Below are 22,415 nucleotides of genomic sequence, written 5' to 3'. Positions count from 1 at the left end.
ATACTTACAAGGCCTGAAATATGTCAAAAAGACTCATTCAGTAGTTTGAAGAGGCAACTTTCTGCACCAAGGGAAAAAGCACATTAATGTGAATAAGCAAAAAGTATGCAATTAATTATCTTTTACAAAAGAAGGTCAGGCACTGGTATTTGCCTGAAATATGTGGAAAAACATTTAAACAGGACAATGATCAGCCGTGGTAGTGTAGAAGGACTGAAGCATAAGGTCAGCAGTAAAGGAGGAAGGTTGTGGGGAAATATATTGATAGAACGCAACTTAAGACATGTACATCTGACATTTTCCTAACCTTCTGTTTGCTTAGTCTATTTAGTTTGTGAGGGACCATGCCCATATATGTGTTTGTTTAGCATTTCCCTCAATGGTGCTACACAATCATGTAGCAAAGATTATTTCAAAGCACACCTTACAGTACTGAAAAATGACTACATTTTTCTCATACTTGTCCACAGCATACAACTCTTAGCTTAAAAAAATGAGAACCTGCCATGGCTGTTTCACTGTCCGTTTGTTGAAATAAGAAGGCACAAAATCAGACCACCTTTAGTGCTAAAAGTTCCAAAAGACACCTCACAGAAGGATGCAAAAGAACTGCATGATGCTTCCATAGTTTAAGTGCTGTTGCCAGGATCAGCAAAGGCATTTCAAGATTTTAACAAAGGCGTAGGCAAACTACAGCACACCGACATGTGAGCTGATTCTCAGTGGCACTCACACTGCCTGGGTCCTGGCCACTGGTTCGGGGGGCTCTACATTTTAATTTAATTTTAAATGAAGCTTCTTAAACATTTTAAAAACTTTATTTACTTTACATACAACAATAGTTTAGTTATATATTATAGAATTATAGAAAAATAATAATAATAGGAGATATACCTATCTCCTAGAACTGGAAGGGACCTTGAAAAGTCATTGAGTCCAGCCCCCTGCCTTCACTAGCAGGACCAAGTACTGATTTTTGCCCTAGATCCCTAAGTGGCCCCCTCAAAAATTGAACTCACAATGCTGGGTTTAGCAGGCCAATGCTCAAACCACTGAGCTATCCCCCCCACCTTCTAAAAACATTAAAATGTATTACTGGCACGCAAAACCTTAAATTAGACTGAATAAATGAAGACTCGGCACACCACTTCTGAAAGGTTGCTGACCCCTATTTTAACATAATCTCAGGACAACTGGAGCCACTGGAAAGGCTGGATGTTGTTTAAGATGTCTGCTGGTCAAGTTTGCTGAAAAAATTTGCATGGGAGAAGAGGTGCGAGCCTGTAATTGGCAATCTTCCTAGGAACAGGAAAGTCTACCAGGATGTAGATCAGAATAAAACAACTGTTTCTTCTAATAGAGCAGAGGAGACAAGTGAAGAGTTGTGCAGTATATTTAGGGAACAGGTGCTTTGCTCACCAGGGGGAAGGGCACAAGCCACACATAGCAGTGCAGCCAGAGAACACTGATATGTAAATTGCTGCACACGATAAGCATGAAGATACCACTCAGCATGGCTTTCATGGAATCAAGGGGAGCACAACAGGCACAGATGATATGGGTCTAACAACTAGAAAATATTCAAACAATGGAAATATGGTTGAATATTGGAAAATACTTTGAGTGTTCTGCAGTACATGAAATTGTAAATAATAATAATTAATAACAAGGAGCAATGACTACAAAAGCCTTACCCATTTTCTGTGCCTTTCCCATCTCATTTTGGCTACAAGACATAAGCAAATGGCATAGAAACATACATTCCCAATGGTAAGAGATGTATCTGCAGTGTTGACCTCAACATCAGAATATATTCATAGAATCATAGAATATCAAGGTTGGAAGGAACCTCAGGAGGTCATCTAGTCCAACCCCCTGCTCAAAGCAGGAACAATCCCCAACTAAATCATCCCAGCCAGGGCTTTGTCAAGCCTGACCTTAAAAACCTCTAAGGAAGGAGATTCCACCACCTCCCTAAGTAGCCCATTCCAGTGCTTCACCACCCTCCTAGTGAAAAAGTTTTTCCTAATATCCAGCCTAAACCTCCCCCACTACAACTTGAGACCATTACTCCTTGTTCTGTCATCTGCTACCACTGAGAACAGTCTAGATCCATCCTCTTTGAAACCCCCCTTCAAGTAGTTGAAAGCAGCTATCAAATCCCCCCTCATTCTTCTCTTCTGCAGACAAAATAATCCCAGTTCCCTCAGCCTCTCCTCATAAGTCATGTGCTCCAGCCCTATAACCATTTTTGTTGCCCTCCGCTGGACTCTTTCCAATTTTTCCACATCCTTCTTGTAGTGTGGGGCACAAAACTGGACACAATACTCCAGATGAGGCCTCACCAATGCCAAATAGAGGGGAATGATCACGTCCCTCGATCTGCTGGCAATGCCCCTACTTATATAGCCCAAAATGCCGTTAGCCTTCTTGGCAACAAGGGCACACTGTTGATTCATATCCAGCTTCTCGTCTACTGTAACCTCTAGGTCCTCTTTTGCAGAACTGCTTCTTAGCCATTCGGTCCCTAGTCTGTAGCAGTGCATGGGATTCTTCCGTCCTAAGTGCAGGACTCTGCACTTGTCCTGGTTGAACCTCATCAGATTTCTTTTGGCCCAATCCTCTAATTTGTCTGGGTTCCTCTGTATCCTATCCTATTCCTGATTGTCTGTGTCATGGTTCCTGGTAAACTGCCCCGCTAAGACCCTCTACCAGACCCCTGAGTACACTCTTCCAAAAGAGGTGTGGAGGCACAGGCCTGTCACTTGAGAAAAGTGCCTGTGGACCAACCATTCCCTGGCTGAGTCTCTAAGTTACATGTTGGGGCACAGGTGGCTCCCAGCCTGGTCATTAGACAACCCAGCAAGCTCAGCTGGGCCCAATGAGCCCTCTCCTAATGGCTTTGCTTCCTGACTGGGCAGGGGAGCCAGCAACCTGCTACTTGAGCCTTGCGGCAGCACCACTACAACAGCTGCTCAATGTGAACCATGCCTGTAGCAGTGCTTACACTGTGTGCACTTTGGCTTATTGCCCCAGCCACAGCTTCCCTTCTCCATTCTGGTTTCTGACTCCTAGATCCAACTCCTGGTGACATCCCTGATTATGACTCTGGCTTACCCTTTGGCTTAGACTTTGACTTCTGAGTTCAGTTCTGACCTGCTTGGCCCCTGATTCCTGCTTCACTCTGGAGTCAGTGCCTGATCCTGGATGCTCATCATTACCTGAACTGCCACCACAACCACCAGGCCAGGTCCTGCTCCACCCAACAGGTAGGCCTCACAGGCCCTGGGAGCTTATGTTATACCCTTCTGGTTACCAATCATATTACTTAGGAGGCCAAGTTGGCTTGGCATCTGCAAAAGTTTCCCTCAGGGAGCCTTCAGCCAGTAGCAATGTGCAGTGACACATCAGCAGCTTTTCCAGAACAAAGGATGATTTATTATTTATGTTATCCCTCTTCACAGCTATAAATCTGGCTATGGTGTTTGAGAGGAAGCTCCTTATCTAGGTCATTGTTTTATCTTTCCTGCCTAGTTTTGTAACCAATCCCTTTTCATCTAACTCTGTGCATTCAGGAAGGGTAATGTCACCCAGGTACACTGAGGGCATAAGATATTTATTAAAAAATACAAATATTTCCTAGTTCTCCACAGTTTGTATGGCTCAATCATTTAAAGACAAACAAAGTTTAATTCCTTCTGACCAAAACAGCTGAAGTCTGTGAATGAAGCCAAGCAACAGCCAATTTTGTAGAGCAGTGTGATTTAGTGGACTGATTTTAGGGATGGAAGCAAGCAGCTCCTGAGTTCTAATCTATAGTCTGCTATTGTCTCACCCTTGTGTCTATTACCCAACCTATAAAATGGGGGTAATAATACATACCTACCTCACAGGCACGTAATGAGGATGTCTGTGCAGTGCTTCATTACTGTAAAGCGCTATATAAGTGTAAAATATTATTCTAAATAGTCAAGCACTTTGGAGAATAATTCCAATGCTGCACTGATACACTACATTATGCATGCTGCCTGCCAAAGTGGACATATTTTAGGACCATCTGGAAGGGTTGACACTACCCATTCAGATGATTGGGACTATGAAAAGAGAGAGAAGTCAGGATGGAAGGCACTGTGGATTACCAAGTTTGGGATACATTTATACAGTGCTTTGAAAATATAAAGTGCTACATAATTTCTAAATACAGTTAGCAATTAATGTGTGCTATAAATTGATACACTGTATACATGAAACAGCTTGCAGAGGGCAGTATAAATAACACACAGCCAATGCTAAATATACTGAACTGTAACTGAACTGTAAAGCCCTGATGGAAGCTGCTATGTAGATTAGTAATTTAATTGCATGCCAGAGCAATAACTGTAAAAGACTGTTCTTTGAGTCTGCAACTAACAAACTTCAATCATTGCTATAAACATGGAATGCTGACAATGATATGAACTCTAACAGAAACCCTAAACACATTACAACAGCACTCTGTTACGTTGCTATTGGGAAACTAGATAGTATGAAGCTTAAAATATTAAATATAGCTTAACATAAGTAATAAATGAACATCTGAGTAAGCGAGTATATTGCTGCTGTGCACAGGTGAAAATTGCTCTGTGTTGGTAGAAAAGTATCTATCTAAAACACTCATGGGTGTCGTGTAATTCTTTTTTGTTTCTGGGATACACTTTCAACTGTTGTCTCTTCTGTCATTTAAAACATATTTAACTGTGATAGAACTACGCCCATTGTGTAAAGGAGGGTTTATGTAGTTGAGTCTGAATCTGTATTCTAGACCCTCCTAATATGCTGGGTTTTTTTAAAGAAAATAAGTGACATTGGAAATATACAAGTATAAATGAATATTAAAAAAAGATGGACTGTAGATTGACATTATGGACAGTGAAGATTAGTTCCTTTTATTGCCAGCCGGAGTGTTCTATTAGGGTTTTCCTATCGGAAAAGAGATCAGCATGTACCATTGTATTACCACATTGCGTTTCATGCTTTTAACCCAAAGTCCAAGGGTTTCACTGATTTATTGCTCAATATAAAGGGATAGCTGAGATGGACATTGGGAAAAATTAGGTTATGTATACACTTAAAACACTACAGCAGTGCAGCTACAGCATTATAGCGCTTCAGTGTAGAGTAGACAGTCATTACAGTGACGGGAGGGGTTCTCCCTTTGCTGTAGTTAATCCACCTTCCCGAGATGCAGAGGCGAAATAATTCTTCCATTGACCTAATACCATCTACACTGGGGGTTAAGTCAGTTTAATTACCTTTTCATACCCCTGAGTAATGTCCTTGGGTTGACCTAACTCAGTGGTGCTCAGACTTATTGCACAGGAGGGTCTCTATAAACCTAAGCACAACCTTGTATGGGCCAAGCAAATTCTACATATTTTAATAAGATTTAATATCACCTGTACTGATTTACTTTTTAAATTCAGCTTATTCCATAGGTATTTAGATAGGTTGTTTCTATGTTCAGTATTGTCTATTTACACACTTGTGTAAACTAAAATGATGTCAACACGATGACAAAATGCTAATGAATTGGCCATTGTGTTGAAGCAGGCCCCGGGCCTTATGAAATGCTCTGATGGGCCATAGGTTGGGCACCGCTGACATAACTTTTTAGTGTAGACAATCCCTTTAATCTTTCTTGTGCGTTAACTGGTCAGGTGACTGAAAAGAAAACGTGACACATTTTTCAAACTATCCAAACAAAAATTGTGGAACTAACGAAGTGCCTGTTCAATTTCATTGTATAAGTACATCTCTTTTAGTCACACCCATCCCTGATCTTTCATTGGAAAACTATCCATTTAGATTGTGAGTGCTTCAGGGTAAGTATGTTGTCTTCACACCTGTCTGTAAAACATTTAGCATACTATGGCACTAGAATACGAATTAACAATAGTGTTTAGCAGTTTTCTAGCACTTTTACCCATAGATCTTAAAGGAACATTGTCCCTGTTTAACAGATGGGGAAACAAATCCAGAAATATTAAATGATGTGACAGAAAGGAGAGGGAGAGACTGCGGCTTCAGAAAGAGGGGGGAAGCAACACACCTGAAAGAGTCACAGTTCACTGAGGCTAGAAATTAATGCTATCTACCCATTGAAATACAGGATTCCTGACTTTCTGTGGTGTCGGTTTCCACTCATGGAAAGTCATGGAATAGGCTTTAAAAGCATTTTCTGGTTATCAGCTGCCTCTTGGGGTACATCTACACTGCAATAAGAAATCTGCAGCAGTGAGCCTCAGAGCCTGGGTCAACTGTCTTGGGCTTGCGCTACAGGGCTAAAAATAGCAGTGTAGACATTTGGGCTCTCAGATCCTTCCCTTTTGCTGGGTTTCAGAGCCCAAGCCCAAACATTTACACTGCTATATTTAACCCTGTAGTGTAAGCCCAAGTCAGATGACCCAGGCTCTGAGACTCGCTGCTATGGGATTTTTATTGCAGTGTGGACACGCCCTTGCCATCTCCCTGGTAATCACACAATAAATAACCCCAGCAATGAGTAAGTTATGTTTGGAACCAAGATGAAAAAAGAGAAAATCAAATGGAGAACCCCAAACAAGCTAAAATTAAAGTAGATTTTTTTAGACCAAAGTTGCTCTCTAGCTAACTGTGATCTTCAATATTTATTTTTTTAAACACAGTGTAAGACCAGTGACACTTACCGCCCTTTTAATGTGATCAAATATATGTGGCCTCACATATGCTCTAGTAACCAGACAATATGTATGCAGCTGCTGAAGCTACCTGCCTACATACCTTTATGAATAAGATGCTCCAGCACATCACAGTGTCCATATTCAGCAGCAACTCCTAATGGCGTTACCCCATAACCATCTTTCAGGTGCACATTTCCTCCATTCTTCAGAAGCAGAGAAACAATCTCTTTGCAGCCTTGTTTTGCAGCTTCGTGCATTGCTGACCAGCGTTTTACACATGGCTGGTGGATATGACAGTTGTATTTAATCAGAGCCAATACCATTTCGTAAGAGCCCCGTCTCACAGCTTAAAAATATAGAAAAAGAAGAAAAAAAAAGACACCATTAGAGATCTTATTACACTTGCTGAAAGATGAATTACTGGTTAAATTGGAAAAGATGGGGATCGAAATGAAAATCCAGAGGTGGATAAGGAACTGGTTAAAGGGGAGACTGCAGCGGGTCGTATTGAAAGGTGATCTGTCGGGTTGGAGGGAGGTTACCAGTGGAGTTCCTCAAGGTTCGGTTTTGGGTCCAATTTTATTCAATCTATTTATCACTGACCTCGGAACCAAAAGTAGGAGTGGGCTGATAAAGTTTGTGGATGACACGAAGTTGGGAGGTATTGCCAATTCGGAGAAGGGTCGGGATATCCTCCAGGGAGATTTGGATGACCTTGTAAACTGGAGTATTAGTAATAGGATGAAATTCAATAGTGAGAAGTGTAAGGTTATGCTTTTAGGGATGACTAACAGGAATTTTAGTTACAAGCTGGGGACGCACCAGTTGGAAGTAACGGAAGAGGAGAAGGACCTCGGAGTCCTGGTTGATAGCAGGATGACTATGAGTCGGCAATGTGATGTGGCCGTTAAAAAAGCTAATGCGGTCTTGGGATGCATTAGGCGAGGTATTTCTAGTAGAGATAAGGAGGTGCTAGTCCCGTTATACAAGGCGTTGGTGAGACCTCATTTGGAGTACTGTGTGCAGTTTTGGTCTCCCATGTTTAAGAAGGATGAATTCAAACTGGAACGGGTACAAAGAAGGGCCACTAGAATTATCCGAGGAATGGAAAGCCTGTCGTATGAAAGGAGACTTGAGGAGCTCGGTTTGTTTTCCTTAACCAAAAGAAGGTTGAGAGGAGATATGATTGCTCTCTTTAAATATATCAGAGGGATAAATACCAGGGAGGGAGAGGAATTATTTCAGCTCAGTACTAATGTGGACACGAGAACAAATGGATATAAATTGGCAGTTGGGAAGTTTAGGCTTGAAATTAGACAAAGGTTTCTGACCATCAGAGGAGTGAAATTCTGGAACAGCCTACCGAGGGAAACAGTGGGGGCGAAGGAGCTCTCTGGCTTTAAGATTAAGCTTGATAAGTTTATGGAGGGAATGGTTTGATAAGATAACGTGATTTAGTCAATAGGTCAAAAATGTGCCACCACTGGTAATTAGTACCGAGGGTCAATGTTGGGATATTAAAAGTCTTTTTCCTGAGTGTCTGGCTAGAGAGTCTTGCCCGCATGCTCGGGGTTCAGCTGATCGCCATATTTGGGGTCGGGAAGGAATTTTCCTCCAGGGTAGATTGGCAGTGGCCCTGGAGGTTTTTCGCCTTCCTCCGCAGCATGGAGCAGGGGTCGCTTGCTGGAGGATTATCTGCTACTTGAAGTCTTTAAATCAGGATTTGGGGACTTCAACAGCTGAGTCAAGGGAGAGAATTATTTCAGGAATGGGTGGGTCAGCTTTTGTGGCCTGCATCTTGCAGGAGGTCAGACTAGATGATCATAATGGTCCCTTCTGATCTTAAGTTCTATGATTCTATGATTCTATGAATTGTGAGGCTTACATTTTTTTCAGTGTTTGGAGAAAATTAAGCAGTTCATCCATGTGGGCCAAATTCAGACCTCTGTCCTAGCAGTCCGTGGACCAAATACACTGGCAAGTAAAGGCTGGTGAAAGTTACATGCTGGGTGTAAGCTAGTCAGGCAATCATTGTACTTGCATGCAAATGGTAAAATAGTGTAACCGGCACTGATTGACATTCAGCGTGTATGCAAAATGTATGTTCTGAGGCTACAGAAGCAGGAGTATTGCAAGAAAAGCAACAAATAGAAGGGTAAAAGCAAAAACAGAAGCGTACTGCTTTATCTTACTCCATCCAGTTAGTTGCTTTTGCAGCCAGATCACTTTTCCTTCCCCCTTGGCAAGTAAGGTACATTCTCAGGGCTTTGTTCTTCATGTATGGATCTCCCAAAGATTTCTATCATTGTTCCACATATGCAAGGCATGTAAGATTGGCCATCCACTGAACACTATGTTGATATACATTTGCTACTTAACATGAACACCCATTCTTCTTTCCAACTTGGATCTAGTGTATAACTTGCACCACCATTTGTCATAGTTGAATACAGCTCTTTGACTTCAATGGAGTTTTAGGTACCCAGCTAAAGAGTCCTCTAATCTACGGCTCTCTTGTAAAGTTAGTGCAGGAATAATTAAGTTAAATGAAAAGTAATTCTCAATTGCAACTTATATTGAGTGGTAAGCGCTTGATGATGCTCTCACTGACTTCAGTGTGACTAGGATCGAACTGTAAGGTGCAGAACACCCTCCACTCCCATGGACTCGATTACAAATGACAACAGCCTCAGAGAGTAAGAAAACTACATGGGCAAAAAACTCTACCTATCAAGAAATCATAAATAGAAATATGCAGGAGAATAAATTTAGAGGGTAAGAAACAAAAATCCTTTTCCTTCAATTCTTGTAGGAGTTTACTCTTCCTGGTATTCATCAAGCAGCAATGGCTAATAATCTTATCTTAAAAGTTCTATGAATTTGCAACTACTGGAAAGAACTGGAGAAATACAAAGCAATAAATCTAAAGAAACTTTTATAGATCCTTTGTGGCTCAGACCTTAATATTTTAATACATTAATTGCTTCATTGGGTATTCTTTGTGGTTAGAATTGACAAAAGTTAGTACCCATCAAATGTAATGTTTTAATAAGTCTGATCATTGTATTTCGGTATGTATGATGTGGGAATTGTATTAATTTTACAGATTGATTTTCTTCATAAGGCCTTGAGTACTTTCATTTTCAGCAAGAGCTGGAAGCTGGTGCACTTAAATTACTAATATAGGGTAAAGCTCATTTAAATATATCAGCAGAAAACTTTCCAAAAGAATAATCTGGCTTTGAACTGAGTTAATTTTTAGTAATTGTTGCATGCCATTTTCCACAAATTCTTTCTGAAAATGAAAATACCCAACTACTCCTGACAAATCCTGTAAAAATAATAAAATTCCATTATATTCTCCAGTAGGCCACCCACAGTCATAAACAACTATTTGTAAAACATCTAAGATTTCATTAAAATTTGTGCGGCCTCTAGTTAAACCCTCACTTGGGCTACTGACCATTACTTGTGCCTTGAGCCGTCACATGAGGCCAGATTTTTAAAGATAATTAGGCACCTCTGATGGGGTATGTTCCCCCACATTAGTCCTGAAGGGGTCAATTTAGGCCACATAGGCCAATTAACCTATAAGGCTGCAAACTGGGGAATATTTAGGCTGAGAGGCAAGCCCTAATTAAGGGAAGTTTACCTGTACAGGAACAGGTGGGGCTTCTATAAAACCAGGGAGCTGGTAGCAGAAAGAGGGCTGTGGGGAAGAGGGCTGCAGGCCCTCTCCCTGGAACAAGGGATACACAGATTTAGACCCCAGAAGAAGAATTTGTCTAGTAGACCCAGAGGAAAAGATTTGGCTAGAGGAGTGGAGAAGGTGAGGTAGGAAACACTCCGAGTGACAGGATGGGTTGTGGTTGTCTGGATCTTTGCTGCTGGAGATAGGGCCCTGGACTGGAATCCAGAGTAGAGGGTGGACCTGGGTTCCCCTCCCAGCTACTGAGTGAATGGCACAATTTGGGCAGTGAACTTGGAGGCTTTCTGGGGCCATGTGTTCTATGAGTAAGTGGCCCACCCAGGACAGTGGACTTAAGGATTGCCTGGGATGGCGAGGAAGGTGTTGATATTCCAGTATTCCTGGAAGGGGAAACACCATAGTGACCTGGCTGGAGGGCTGAATCACAAAGAAGAAGCTGCTACTCCTGGAGCGAGAGAGACAAGGAGCCGAGGAACCGCAAGAAGGACATTGGGCTGGAAGAGCTAATCCCCAGAGTGGCCATCAGGAGGCCTCAAGTGTGGTGAGCAGAGGTCCCCGTGATAGCATTTTAAGATGCAGATTGTCACGTAGAATGACATCAATGGGAGTTAGGCACGCAGGTGCTTTTGAAAATCCCATTAGGTGCCTATCTGCATCTCTAGGCACCTAAATACCTTTACAAACCTGGCCCCTGGGGTCTGATATAAAGCCCAGTGAAGTCAATGGGAGTCTTTCCATTCAAAGGACTTTGGGTAACTAAACATGTACAGAAAAGAACTATCTGCTTCCACCTACAGATGGTCCCTCTGTTTCAGGGATAAGGCACATTGGCAAGGCAGTGTAGGAAAACTTCAGCTGCCACTGCCTGTGCTGTGTCTATTCTGTAAATAAGGAAACAAACTCAGTTTCCAGGAACATCAACCCTGCATCTTTCATATGCACTAAATTCACATGAAAAATTTTAAAAAGAAAAGTTCTACCTAATCAAATGGAACAACAAAAATAAGGGGGTTAGACTGTATCCACAAAAACAACAAGGAGTCCGGTGGCACCTTAAAGACTAACAGATTTATTTGAGCATAAGCTTTTGTGGGTAAAAAAAACACTTCTTCTACCCGTGAAAGCTTATGCCCAAATAAATCTGTTAGTCTTTAAGGTGCCACCAGACTCCTTGTTGTTTTTAACAAAAATAAAATGGTTTAAAATATTTCTCCAGAAAAACAAAGCAATAGAACTTCCAGGTGCAACTATTTTTTTTAAATGTGGGACAACCTCTGTGTTCTGTTACATAACATAATAGTTGCAAAAAGCAAATGCATCTTTTGGTCAAATCCTTACAACCAATATAAGAATGTTCTACCAGGTGCATTAGAATTTGTGATGTCTGCCCCAAATCTTCCAGGCAACTCAGGATACACATTCCAGAAATCATTTGATCAGAGTCTGATTGCATCTCAAATTCACTCGAGCTGTAAGGGTACGTCTTCACTATCCGCCATATCGGCGGGTAGCAATCGATTTCTCAGAGTTCGATATATCGCGTCTCATCTAGACGCGATATATCAAACTCCAAACGCGCTCCCGTAGACTCCGGAACTCCACCACCGCGAACGGCGGTGGCGGAATCGATGGGGGAGCCACGGACGTCGATCCCGCGCCGTGAGGACGGGTAAGTAATTCGAACTAAGGTACTTCGACTTCAGCTACGCTATTCGCGTAGCTGAAGTTGTGTACCTTAGATCGAACCCCCGCACCAGAGTAGACCAGGCCTGAGTGTTTGTTGTGACTCATAGGTGGGAGTTTGGTGCTGGAATTTAGGTTGACAAAGTGCTCTGATTTGCTGAAACGGTAGCAGGAGAGAAAGAGAAAAGATGGAATATTGGAATAGCATCTATTCAAAGTTTGGGGTCCATACCTAGTTTTCTCTCAGGAGAATAGATTAAAGACTATAAAGGTTACTTTTGTAATTCATGTGAAACAAAGAATAGAAAATACTTTATGCAGGGAGACAAATGTTGTCTTTCTGAAATATAAATCTCTCATCTCTATTATAGAAAGGTTCTTTTAAAATGTTCAGCACAAACTCAGTGTCAGTAAATTAACCCCCTCAGTTGTTCATACAGCATGAGAGTGGGAATTCCCCAAGATGCTTTGGCAGTCTCTTGGTAATAAAGGTAATAATTGGAGATATACCAATCTCCTAGAACTGGAAGGGACCTTGAAAGGTCATTGAGTCCAGCCCCCTGCCTTCACTAGCAGGACCAATTTTTGCCCCAGATCCCTAAGTGGCCTCCTCAAGGATTGAACTCACAACCCTGGGTTTAGCAGGCCAATGCTCAAACCACTGAGCTATCCCTCCCCAAAGGTGAAAGGTAGTTGGTGAAACTTCTTAAAGAAAGAGGACTCCTTATGACTTTGCACTCCATATGATTTTATAAATATATGTAAATGAGTGTGAATATAATATAACTGGAATATGCATCATGCAAAAAGTCTCTTATAAGGTATAATTACAAAGCTTATAATCTACTTTAGACTTGCATATTTTATTTTATTTTGCTTGGTAACTTGCTCTGGTCTGTCTGTTATTACTTGGAACCACTTAAATCCTACTTTTTATATTTAATAAAATCACTTTTGCTTATTAATTGACCCAGAGTAAGTAATTAATTCCGGGGGGAGCAAACAGCTGTGCATATCTCTCTATCAGTGTTATAGAGGGCGGACAATTTATGAGTTTACCCTGTATAAGCTTTATACAGAGTAAAACAGATTTATTTGGGGGTTAGATCCCAAAGGGAACTGGGTATATGGGTACTAGAGACAGGAGCACTTTCTAAGCCATTTTCAGTTAAGTCTGAAGCTTTTGGGGGCCATGGTTCAGACCTGGGTCTGTGTTTGCAGTAGGCTAGCGTGTCTGGCTCAAAAAGACAGGGTACTGAAGTTCCAAGCTGGCAGGGAAAACAGGCTCAGAGATAGTCTCAGCACATCAGGTGGCAGACCCAAAGGGGTCTCTGTGACCCAACTCATCACACTCCTAATTACTTAAAGTTACTTTGAAGTACTTTTCCTGAATGTACAAAGGTATTCCTTCTGTTTAGCATATAGATCAACTCCTTTTTATAACTGTGTTCCTTGTACTTTCTTAATACAAATTCTATTAGTTCAATTTAAGATTATATTTCTTTCATTATTTTCACCTACCTTTGTCTGATGTTTATAACTCTAAGGACATAAATTAATTACAGTGGGAAGAAACCTAACATGACCACTTCTGAAATGTGCCCCTATAACATCATGCAGGGTCTCTTCCTACATCCACTTCAGTTGATAGCAAAGCTCTCACAGATTTCAAGAGTGAGGGATTAGGAGAATCTGAGTTAGCAGACTCTGGATTTGTTAACCTAAGGCTTGAGTGCCTGTAGTCATTTGTAATCCTGGTTAGGAATTGAACCCTGGGTCCCAATCTGGGGCTTTAGTTTCTACACTACATTATGTGAGGCTAAATCCTACCATCCATATCCCAGACTTCCTAGCACCCTCTCAAAATGTGGCCCCTGTAGCCCTTTGTTTGTGGTGCAAGCATGGGAAAACGTGACTGTTCACCAAACTTGTCTGTCCAGAGGACAAAGAAAGTTGGCTCGTGGGATTGTGAAATATTTTTTGCAGACTCCCAGAGCATGAATCCAGTGGGGCAATATCTACATTATAAAGCAACAGGACTTGAACCTGAATCACAGCTTGACTCTGACTCAGGCTCAGACCCTCCACCCCTGTGGGGTCCTGGGTCCCTGAGTTTGAACCCTGTGTTAGCACAATTTGTGTGTAGACAGAAGAGGGGTTAGACTCAAACTTGAGTTCGAATGCTGGGCTTACATTACAGTGTAGACATACCCATAGGCACCAGAAAGTCAACAATTAACCCTGAAAATTTACTCAAGCAAAATTAACATTATTTGGTGGCAGCATAATCCATTTTTATTTTCCCTCTAAAAATTGAATAGCAACTAAGCCATTTTAGCCAATTGGAATAGTCAAGTGAGTAAGGACTAATCACATGAACAAGGGTTTGCAGGAGCAGGCCCCAGATGTTATGGTTGGCTTTGGGGAATGCAGGAACTGGATAGAATAGTTTAGAACACTGAAAACTCTGCTATTCATGTTGGTTTAATTCATAGAAAGGAAGGAATTACCAATGAGAAGAGGAGTTTCTCCTTTATTGTTTGTGGTATTAGGCCAAACACCCTTTTCCAATAATGTTCTTACATTTTCCACAAAACCAGCTTTTGCTGCCAAAGTTAACGGTGTTTCTCCATCACATGTTTTGTATTCCCACATTGATTTATAAGATGCTAGAGTTCAGAAAGTAGAAAACAAAACACAAAATTAAAATGACAAGCATCTAGGACATAACACAAATGCCATGTTGATAAATATCTGCATGAAAATGAATTTACAACTATTTTAAACTTTGACTTACTAGTTAGTCCTGCCACATGGTTGACTATTGTAGTCAGTGATTAGCTCATGCAGCTCTTCTCTGAATAACTGTAGTTTTCTGAACAAAGTCATTCAAAACCGACCAACCTTTCTGCCAGTGTACACAGGTGGAGCTTCACTGAAGTCAACAGAGCTGTGCCAATTTACACCAGCAGAGAATTTGGCCCATGTGACTGACCAAGCCGTGCAACAGTGGAGGGTTTTCGCATACATTTTGCAGTTATTGATTCTGTTCTTGTGTTTGTCTATTTATTGCTCCTTGTCTTGTATCTTTCCAATCTCATAGCCCTATGGGGTGTCTTGAGCTCACTTACCATCCAGAATGATTTCAAGTATTTGCTGAATTGGCTGAGCTGCAGCCTCATGAAGTGGGAACCAGCCTCTTTCATCAGCTTCATCCAAAGCATATTTATGTTTCACATAGCTCTGAAGATCAAATACTTGGCCTGAAACAAAAAATAGTGCATATCTGAAAAAAATAGGACAAGCTCAGTGCTTTGCATAGTGAATATTTTATTTCAATATTTATACCTTGTCTTATGGCTGCTATAAGTTTCCTATTTTGATCACTGGGTGGTACAAATCTGTTGAAGGGATGACAAAAGATATCAAGTATACACAATATAGATACATTACATTAAAGCACAATTTTTAGTGGTTTTAATCACCTGTTTCCACTGGTTTTCAACTTTAGGTTTAATATCACCTCAGTTACAAATCCTGATTCACTATGTGACCTGACAAAGGACTCAGGAATGTTAGATACAGGATGAGAATTTGAACAGACTCTGGACCCCAGGCTTCAGGCCAAAGATGACCCGGACCTGCCAATAGTAGGAGTGGGGGCAGCCGACTTCAGCAGTGTTACTGAGCCTGCTTAGTCCATGTGAGCATGCTCAGTACAAGCCAAGCAGCAAATCTGGGTGTGGCATATGACCCCTACATGCCCCCTACTCATTACCTAGGCTCTGCCTCAGGCCAGTGATAGGTCTGTTTGGTTGTGTCTATGCTAGCCTTTTTTCTAAAGTTTCTATCTGCAGCTAACATAATACAGTTCCAATGTATATAGACAGTTGCCAACATTTTTAACAATGTAATTTAAACCTATTCAGAGCAGATCTATGTGATACAGTGGTAAAAATGTCAATGGCTGCCAGGACCCTGAGATACTATAACAACAAGTACAACAGCATAATAATAGGAATCAGCCAAATCATAGATGAAAATGGACAGTGGCACTGTTTGACAGTCTTCAGTGAAGAAATAGGCTCTGACTTTGCAATAGGAAATAGGAACCACATGTGGACCCTTACTTTCTCAGAGTTCCATTGATCCCATTATAGGATCAAAGTCATAAATTGAATTGGATGGTTAACACTTGTCTGCCTTCGCCTTCATTTTCAAATACTGTACAGCATTTTACAAAAAGTCCTTCAATTTATAGTGATCAGAAACATATGGTGGGGTTTTTGCCATACAACTCCCATTAAAGCCAAGTTTTGTTTCATCAGTAGAGGTAGCTAACAGGTAAAATTTTCAAAAGCATCTTAATGACTTAGAAAATGAAGACCAATTTTCAAAAGTGATGTGGGTACTTAGAAACCAAAGTCTCATTGAAAGCCCATGGGACCTGTAGGCTCCTAAATCATTTAGGCACTTTTGAAAATTTTACTCAACATCTACAACAGAAATGCTACCTACATGTCATATCTGAGGGCAGTTGGCTCAAACAGAAAACAATCTATGCTAATATATACTAATGATTTTTAAAATACTAATCATGTCTTTAATGCAAAACTCAATTTTGTTTTTCACAATTTAAAAACAAATAAAACTGTACTACAATTTTATCAGTTTTGCTGTTTTAGGGTCCAGTCCTGCAGTTCCTCTGTGCGGGTAATTCCCATTGACTTCAGTGAGAATTTTCTGAATGGAAGTGTTATGAAATCAGATAGTTAAATATAATTTCTTGAGTTACTATAATTGGGTGAAATGTTGGCAGTCATTGCATAATTATCCATCAGAAAATCCATGGGGTGTGATGGAGGCATGAGGCAGAAGTTGTCTTCCTGTATTCTGGCTCTTCCCAATACCTGGCACAGGCTGCTCTGCAAGACCTCTGCTATAAGGTGGAGTCTATGAGTCAGAGGTATGTTCTACACATTTGGGCTTATGCTCAATAGTCCTTGCACAGAGCTCTTCCTTTTCTTCCCACCAACATAGACATGTATTTTGCATTGAGCTTCTTAGCTCTAGATTCTGAATGCACATTAAGGACACAACCCTGAAATCAATGGGACTTACTCACATCCATAAAGTTAGTCATATGCATAAATCTGTGCTTCATCAAGACCTAACGTTTCTTTTACAGAATATATATGTGTCAGCGTGGCTGCTACACCATTTTCTGTACACTCGCAGAATTCTCCCCAGAAAGCCTTTTAAATGTGGTTATAACTATAGAATACTTAGGGTATGTCTACAGTGTAATGTAATACCAGGGTTTGAACTCAGGCTCAAGCCTAAACCCTCTTCCATCTACACACACTCTGCACTAATCCAGGGCCTGGGCCCAGGAACCCAGTGGGGTGGAAGGTCTGAGCCTCAGGCCTTGTCTACTGGGGTAAGTTGACCTAAGTTATGCTCCTCCAGCGACATGAATAACATAGGTGGAGTTGACGTAGTTTAGGTCGACTTACAGAGGTGTCTACACCACGCTGCATCAACGGGAGATGCTCTCTCATCAACGTATCTTACTCTTCTCGTTCTGGTGGAGTACTGGAGTCAACTGGAGAGTGCTCTGTGATTGATTGATTCACTAGACCCACTAAATCGACCCCCCCCCGCATCAATCATAGCAGCATCAATCCCTGGTAAGTGTAGACATGGCCTGACTCACCCAGGGTTCAAGCCCTATTGCTTTGCAGTGTAGACGCAGCACTACTGGACTTGTGCTCTGGGAGTCTGCCAGAAGTATTCCACGATCCCATGGCTGACTGACTTTGTCCTCTGGACAGACAAGTTTGGTGGACAGTCCAGTTTTCCCATGCTTGCACCACAAACAAAGGGCTAGAGCAGTCACATTTTGAGAGAGCATTAGGAAGTGTGGGATATGGGTGGTCGGACTTGGACCTGCATAATGCAATGTAGATGCTGGGACCCACAGGTCAATAATTCCTAACCTGGGGCTACAAATGAGTGTAGATGCTCAAGCACTAGGTTAACAAACTCCAGGTCTGCTAACTCGAGTTCTCCTAACCCTGGGCTTACATTGCAGTGTAGACATACTGTGACACTACATCACATAATCTTCATAGATATAGTGTTATAATATGATTAAAGCATAACTATATGTTTTGTGCAAGATAAGGCATGAGGTATCATTGGAAAGGTTATGATTTGCTGAATATGATTATCCTATTTGTATGCATGTCTCATTTTTGTATCTAAAGTTAGGAATATTGACTATACATCTGTACTACAAAAGTATTTGCAATTGGGGAACGCCCACCAGACTGAATGCAATCAGTCTGGCTGGCTAGCTGGGGACAAGTCAATGGACCATTAGGGAGAAAAATAGGTCTTTGAAGATGCTAATCTCCCACCTACCTGAGATGCTACGAACAGCCTTTGAATCATGGCTGCTTTGACACTGGAGGGTCATGTGATCATATTACCTGGTACTGGACTCAGTGTTACAATACCAGTATTTTTCCACTGCGGGGTGGGATGGGGAGAACCACACTGAAAAACAAAGGATTCCTGCCATATGTAAAACCTATTTAAGGCCAGGGAGTGACATAATCAGTATTCGTTCTTCACTGATGACTGCTTTGAACATCTAAGAAACAAAGACAAAGGTGGGGAGAAGGACTGAGACAAGGCTGGGAAGGTGTCTGGCCTGTGAAAGAAATACCTGAAGTTTTAAGCTGCAAGCAAGAGCAGCTTGCATGCAAGAACCTCTGCAAACTACCTAAAACAACATTTAGGGTGAGAAAATACTACTTGTAACCAGTTTTTTAGTATTTTAAGCTTATATTGCATGTTTGTTTTATTCACTGGGTAATCTGCTTTGATCTGTTTGCTATCCCCTATAATCACTTAAAATCTATTCTCTGTAGTTAATAAACTTGTTTTTTGTTTTTCTAAAACAAGTTTGTAGAATTCATAATGAGGCGGAGAGGGGAGCTGTGCATATCTTGCTCCACATTGAGGGAGGAGGAGGATTTCATGAGCTTATGCTGTATCATTCTCTGTGCAGCATAAGACAATACAACTTTGGGTTTACACTTCAGAGGGGGGGTGCACTTGAGTACTGGGCAATTCCCTAGCTGAAGCCTCCCCCGTACTGCTTATTTCAGTCTGTGTCTTTCTACAGCTGGGTGTGTCCCTACCTGTGTGTGTGCTGCTTGAGGGCCTGGCTCAGCAGGACAGTGTAAGGGAGCCCCGGCTGGTGGAACAGGAGGGCTCAGTGGTACCCCAATACATCAGGTGGCACCCCAGAGGGCGGGGGAAACCCATCACACATACTCAGAGAGTACAAACAAAGCATCATCCATTTTCATCAAAGAGAGAATTATTTACTAGCATGTAACTAATGAAGAGAGTTATATTGTGGTTTGCTGTATTCAGTCATGTCTTCATACAGGGCCTGGCTGTAAACACAAACACAGATAACAGCCAAACTAAAATTAAAATGCTAAGATGACATAAAGAATTTTTTAATTTCAACTGTTGAGAACACTGAAAGAATTTGCTATTTTCTCATCACGTGTATGTGTTTTCTGACTTTAACTAAAGTACCTTTCATGGTAATGGGAAGCTGTTGGTTGACTGGCTTCAATTGATTCTTGAATACTAAGCTGAATTGCATAAGCAGTGAGATGGTCTTCAATAGAGTCCTCATTTCCTTCCATCATCTTATATGAAAGATTGAGCTGTTGTCAAGAAAAAAAAAATTGAAAAATGTACTGTTAGGGGCCAGATTCTGCCACTCTTATTCACGGTGAATGATACTTCACTCTGAGGGCTTGTATTCATGGCAAGTCACTATATAGCAGTCCAGAATGTGAATGCATCAGCTTGCAGCACAGTAACATCCTATGTAGACTCTACTATATCATAGTTAAGCCCCTTTGTTTTCAGTTTAAATTAGGGCTGTCAATTAATTGCAGTTAACTCAAGTGATTAACTCAAAAAAATTAATCACAATTAAAAAATTAATCACAATTAAGCACAGTGTTAATCACATTGTTAAACAATAGAATATGAATTCAAATGTATTCAATATTTTGGATGTTTCTCTACATTTTCAAATACTGATTTCAATTACAACACAGAAAGAAAGTGTACACTGCTCACTTTATATTATTATTTTTATTACAAATATTTGCACTGTAAAAGTGATAAACAAAAGAAACACTATTTTTCAATTCACCTCCTACAGGTACGGTAGTGCAATCTCTTTATCATGAAAGTGTAACTTACAAATGTAGATTTTTTTTTGTTTGGTAACTGCACCCAAAAAGAAAACAATACAGAACTTTAGAGCCTACAAGACCACTCAGTCCTACTTCTTGTTCAGCCAATCGCTAAGACCAACAAGATTGTTTACATTTACAGGAGATAATGCTGCCCACTTCTTATTTACAATGTCATCAGAAAGTGATAACAGGCATTCGCATGGGACTTTTGTAGCCGGCATTGCAAAATATTTACATGCCAGATATGCTAAACATTCATATGCCCCTTCATGCTTCGGCCACCATTCCAGAGGACATGCTTCCATGCTGATGACACTTGTTGAAAAAATAATGCGTTCATTAAATTTGTGACTGAACTCCTTGGGGGAGAATTGTATGTCTCCAGCTCTATTTTACCCGCATTCTGCCACATATTTCATGTTATAGTATGCTCGGATGATGACTCAGCACATGTTTTTCATTTTAAGAAAACTTTCGTTGTAGATTTGACAAAACACGAAGAAGGTACCAATGTGAGATTTCTAAAGATAGCTACAGCACTTGACCCAAGGTTTAAGAATCTGAGGTGCCTTCTAAAATCTGAGACGGATGAGGTGTGACACATGCTTTCAGATGTCTTAAAAGAGCAACACTCCGATGTGGAAACTACAGAACCCGAACCACCAAAAAAGAAAACCAACCTTCTGCTGGTGGCATATGATTCAGATCATGAAAATGAACATGCATTGGTCCGCACTGCTTTGGATTGTTATCGAGCAGAACCCGTCATCAGCATGATCACATGTCCTCTGGAATGGTGGTTGAAGCATGAAGGGATGTAGGAATCTTTAGCACATCTGGCATGTAAATATCTTCTGACGCCGGCTACAACAGTGCAATGAGAACGCCTGTTCTCATTTTCAGGTGACATTGTGAACAAGAAGTGGGCAGCATTATCTTCTGCAAATGTAAACAAACTTGTTTGTCTGAGCGATTGGCTGAACAAGAAATAGGACTGAGTGGAGTTGTAGGCTCTAAAGTTTTACATTGTTTTATTTTTGAATTCAGTTATTTTTTGTACATAATTCTATGTTTGTAAATTCTGCACACATTTTCAAATTCTGCAAAATTCTACATATTTTATTTGTCAAAATAACACAATATAATCACACAAGTTTCAATTATTTTTGGTCATTTATTTCAAAATACCTGTCAGATACCAGGCTGTTGTGGGGAGCCCGGGATCCTCCACCTGCCCTTAGTGGCACGCCCTGGGGGGCAGGAACATGGGCCAGGGTCTGCTCTTGGGCACCCCAGCCCTCTGCCCAGCGCAGGTGGAGGGTCTGATGCTCCCCACAGCAGCTTGGGCTCCAAGTTCCGGCCTGGCCAGGGGGTGGGACCTTGACGGGAAGAGAAGGGGCAGGAGCTTGGGGGAAGAGGAGGGGCAGGGGGCGGGACCTCAGGCGAAGGTGGGGGCAGCAGCAGGGCCACAGAGGGGGGCGGGGCTCCTGCAGGTATCCCACTTTTGCCTTTTGAGGGTGGGGGGCAGTACCCCTTGTCCACAACCCTCATAATTTGTGCCACAGACAAGATGCACCCTGAAGCACATCCAGACCTTTTGTTTTATTCCCCGAATTGCCAATCTGTATCACTGGATGGTCTGAATAACTATACTATGAATTTTAAGTCACTACATTATTTCTGCAGTTCTGAGAGGGCCTAGACATTCACAATGCCTTTACACAAGTCAGTGCAGTGTTCGACACCTCTCAGGGTTAGGCTCTTAGTGACTGATACCAAAGTGTGTGTGTGGGGGGGGAGGGGCAGTCGGCTGTCTGAGTGGATCAATAATGGGATCTACTGCATCTTTTAACTATAGTCAAGTTTGAATTCACCCTATCTAGCTTTCCAGCTTAGTGCTGGTGCTAGCCCATTGGGAGCCCTAAGCAGGAATATTTTGGGCCCTCCCATCCCCCACAACACATACTAATCATTAATGGGGAGTCTCCTTGAGATGCTTGGGCCCCTAAGCAATTGCTTAGTCTG

The 22,415-nt window shown here is 41.4% G+C and overlaps 1 protein-coding gene across 12 annotated transcripts in view; it reads right to left on the bottom strand.

Annotated features, from left to right (window-relative positions):
• ASB15 (ankyrin repeat and SOCS box containing 15) overlaps positions 1-22,415 on the bottom strand; it is a 39,527-nt gene that overhangs the window by 8,283 nt on the left and 8,829 nt on the right. For 8 of the 12 annotated variants that reach the window (XM_039510589.1, XM_039510572.1, XM_039510597.1 and 5 more), the window contains 5 exons: positions 19,711-19,844; positions 15,439-15,491; positions 15,222-15,353; positions 14,601-14,759; positions 6,799-7,044 (listed from right to left, as the gene is read on the bottom strand). In XM_039510589.1, coding sequence (XP_039366523.1) covers positions 6,799-7,044; positions 14,601-14,759; positions 15,222-15,353; positions 15,439-15,491; positions 19,711-19,844 — 724 coding nt within the window. Of the gene's footprint in view, positions 1-6,798; positions 7,045-14,600; positions 14,760-15,221; positions 15,377-15,438; positions 15,492-18,584; positions 18,749-19,710; positions 19,845-22,415 lie in introns of those variants that run through there. The other 4 variants (XM_039510642.1, XM_039510634.1, XM_039510563.1 and 1 more) reach the window with 4 other exon arrangements.

The sequence above is a fragment of the Mauremys reevesii genome, linkage group 1 (assembly GCF_016161935.1).
Source record: "Mauremys reevesii isolate NIE-2019 linkage group 1, ASM1616193v1, whole genome shotgun sequence".
NCBI lineage: Eukaryota > Metazoa > Chordata > Testudines > Geoemydidae > Mauremys > Mauremys reevesii.
Note: the sequence above shows the minus strand (reverse complement) of the source record. Positions and strands in the feature narration are given on the sequence as shown.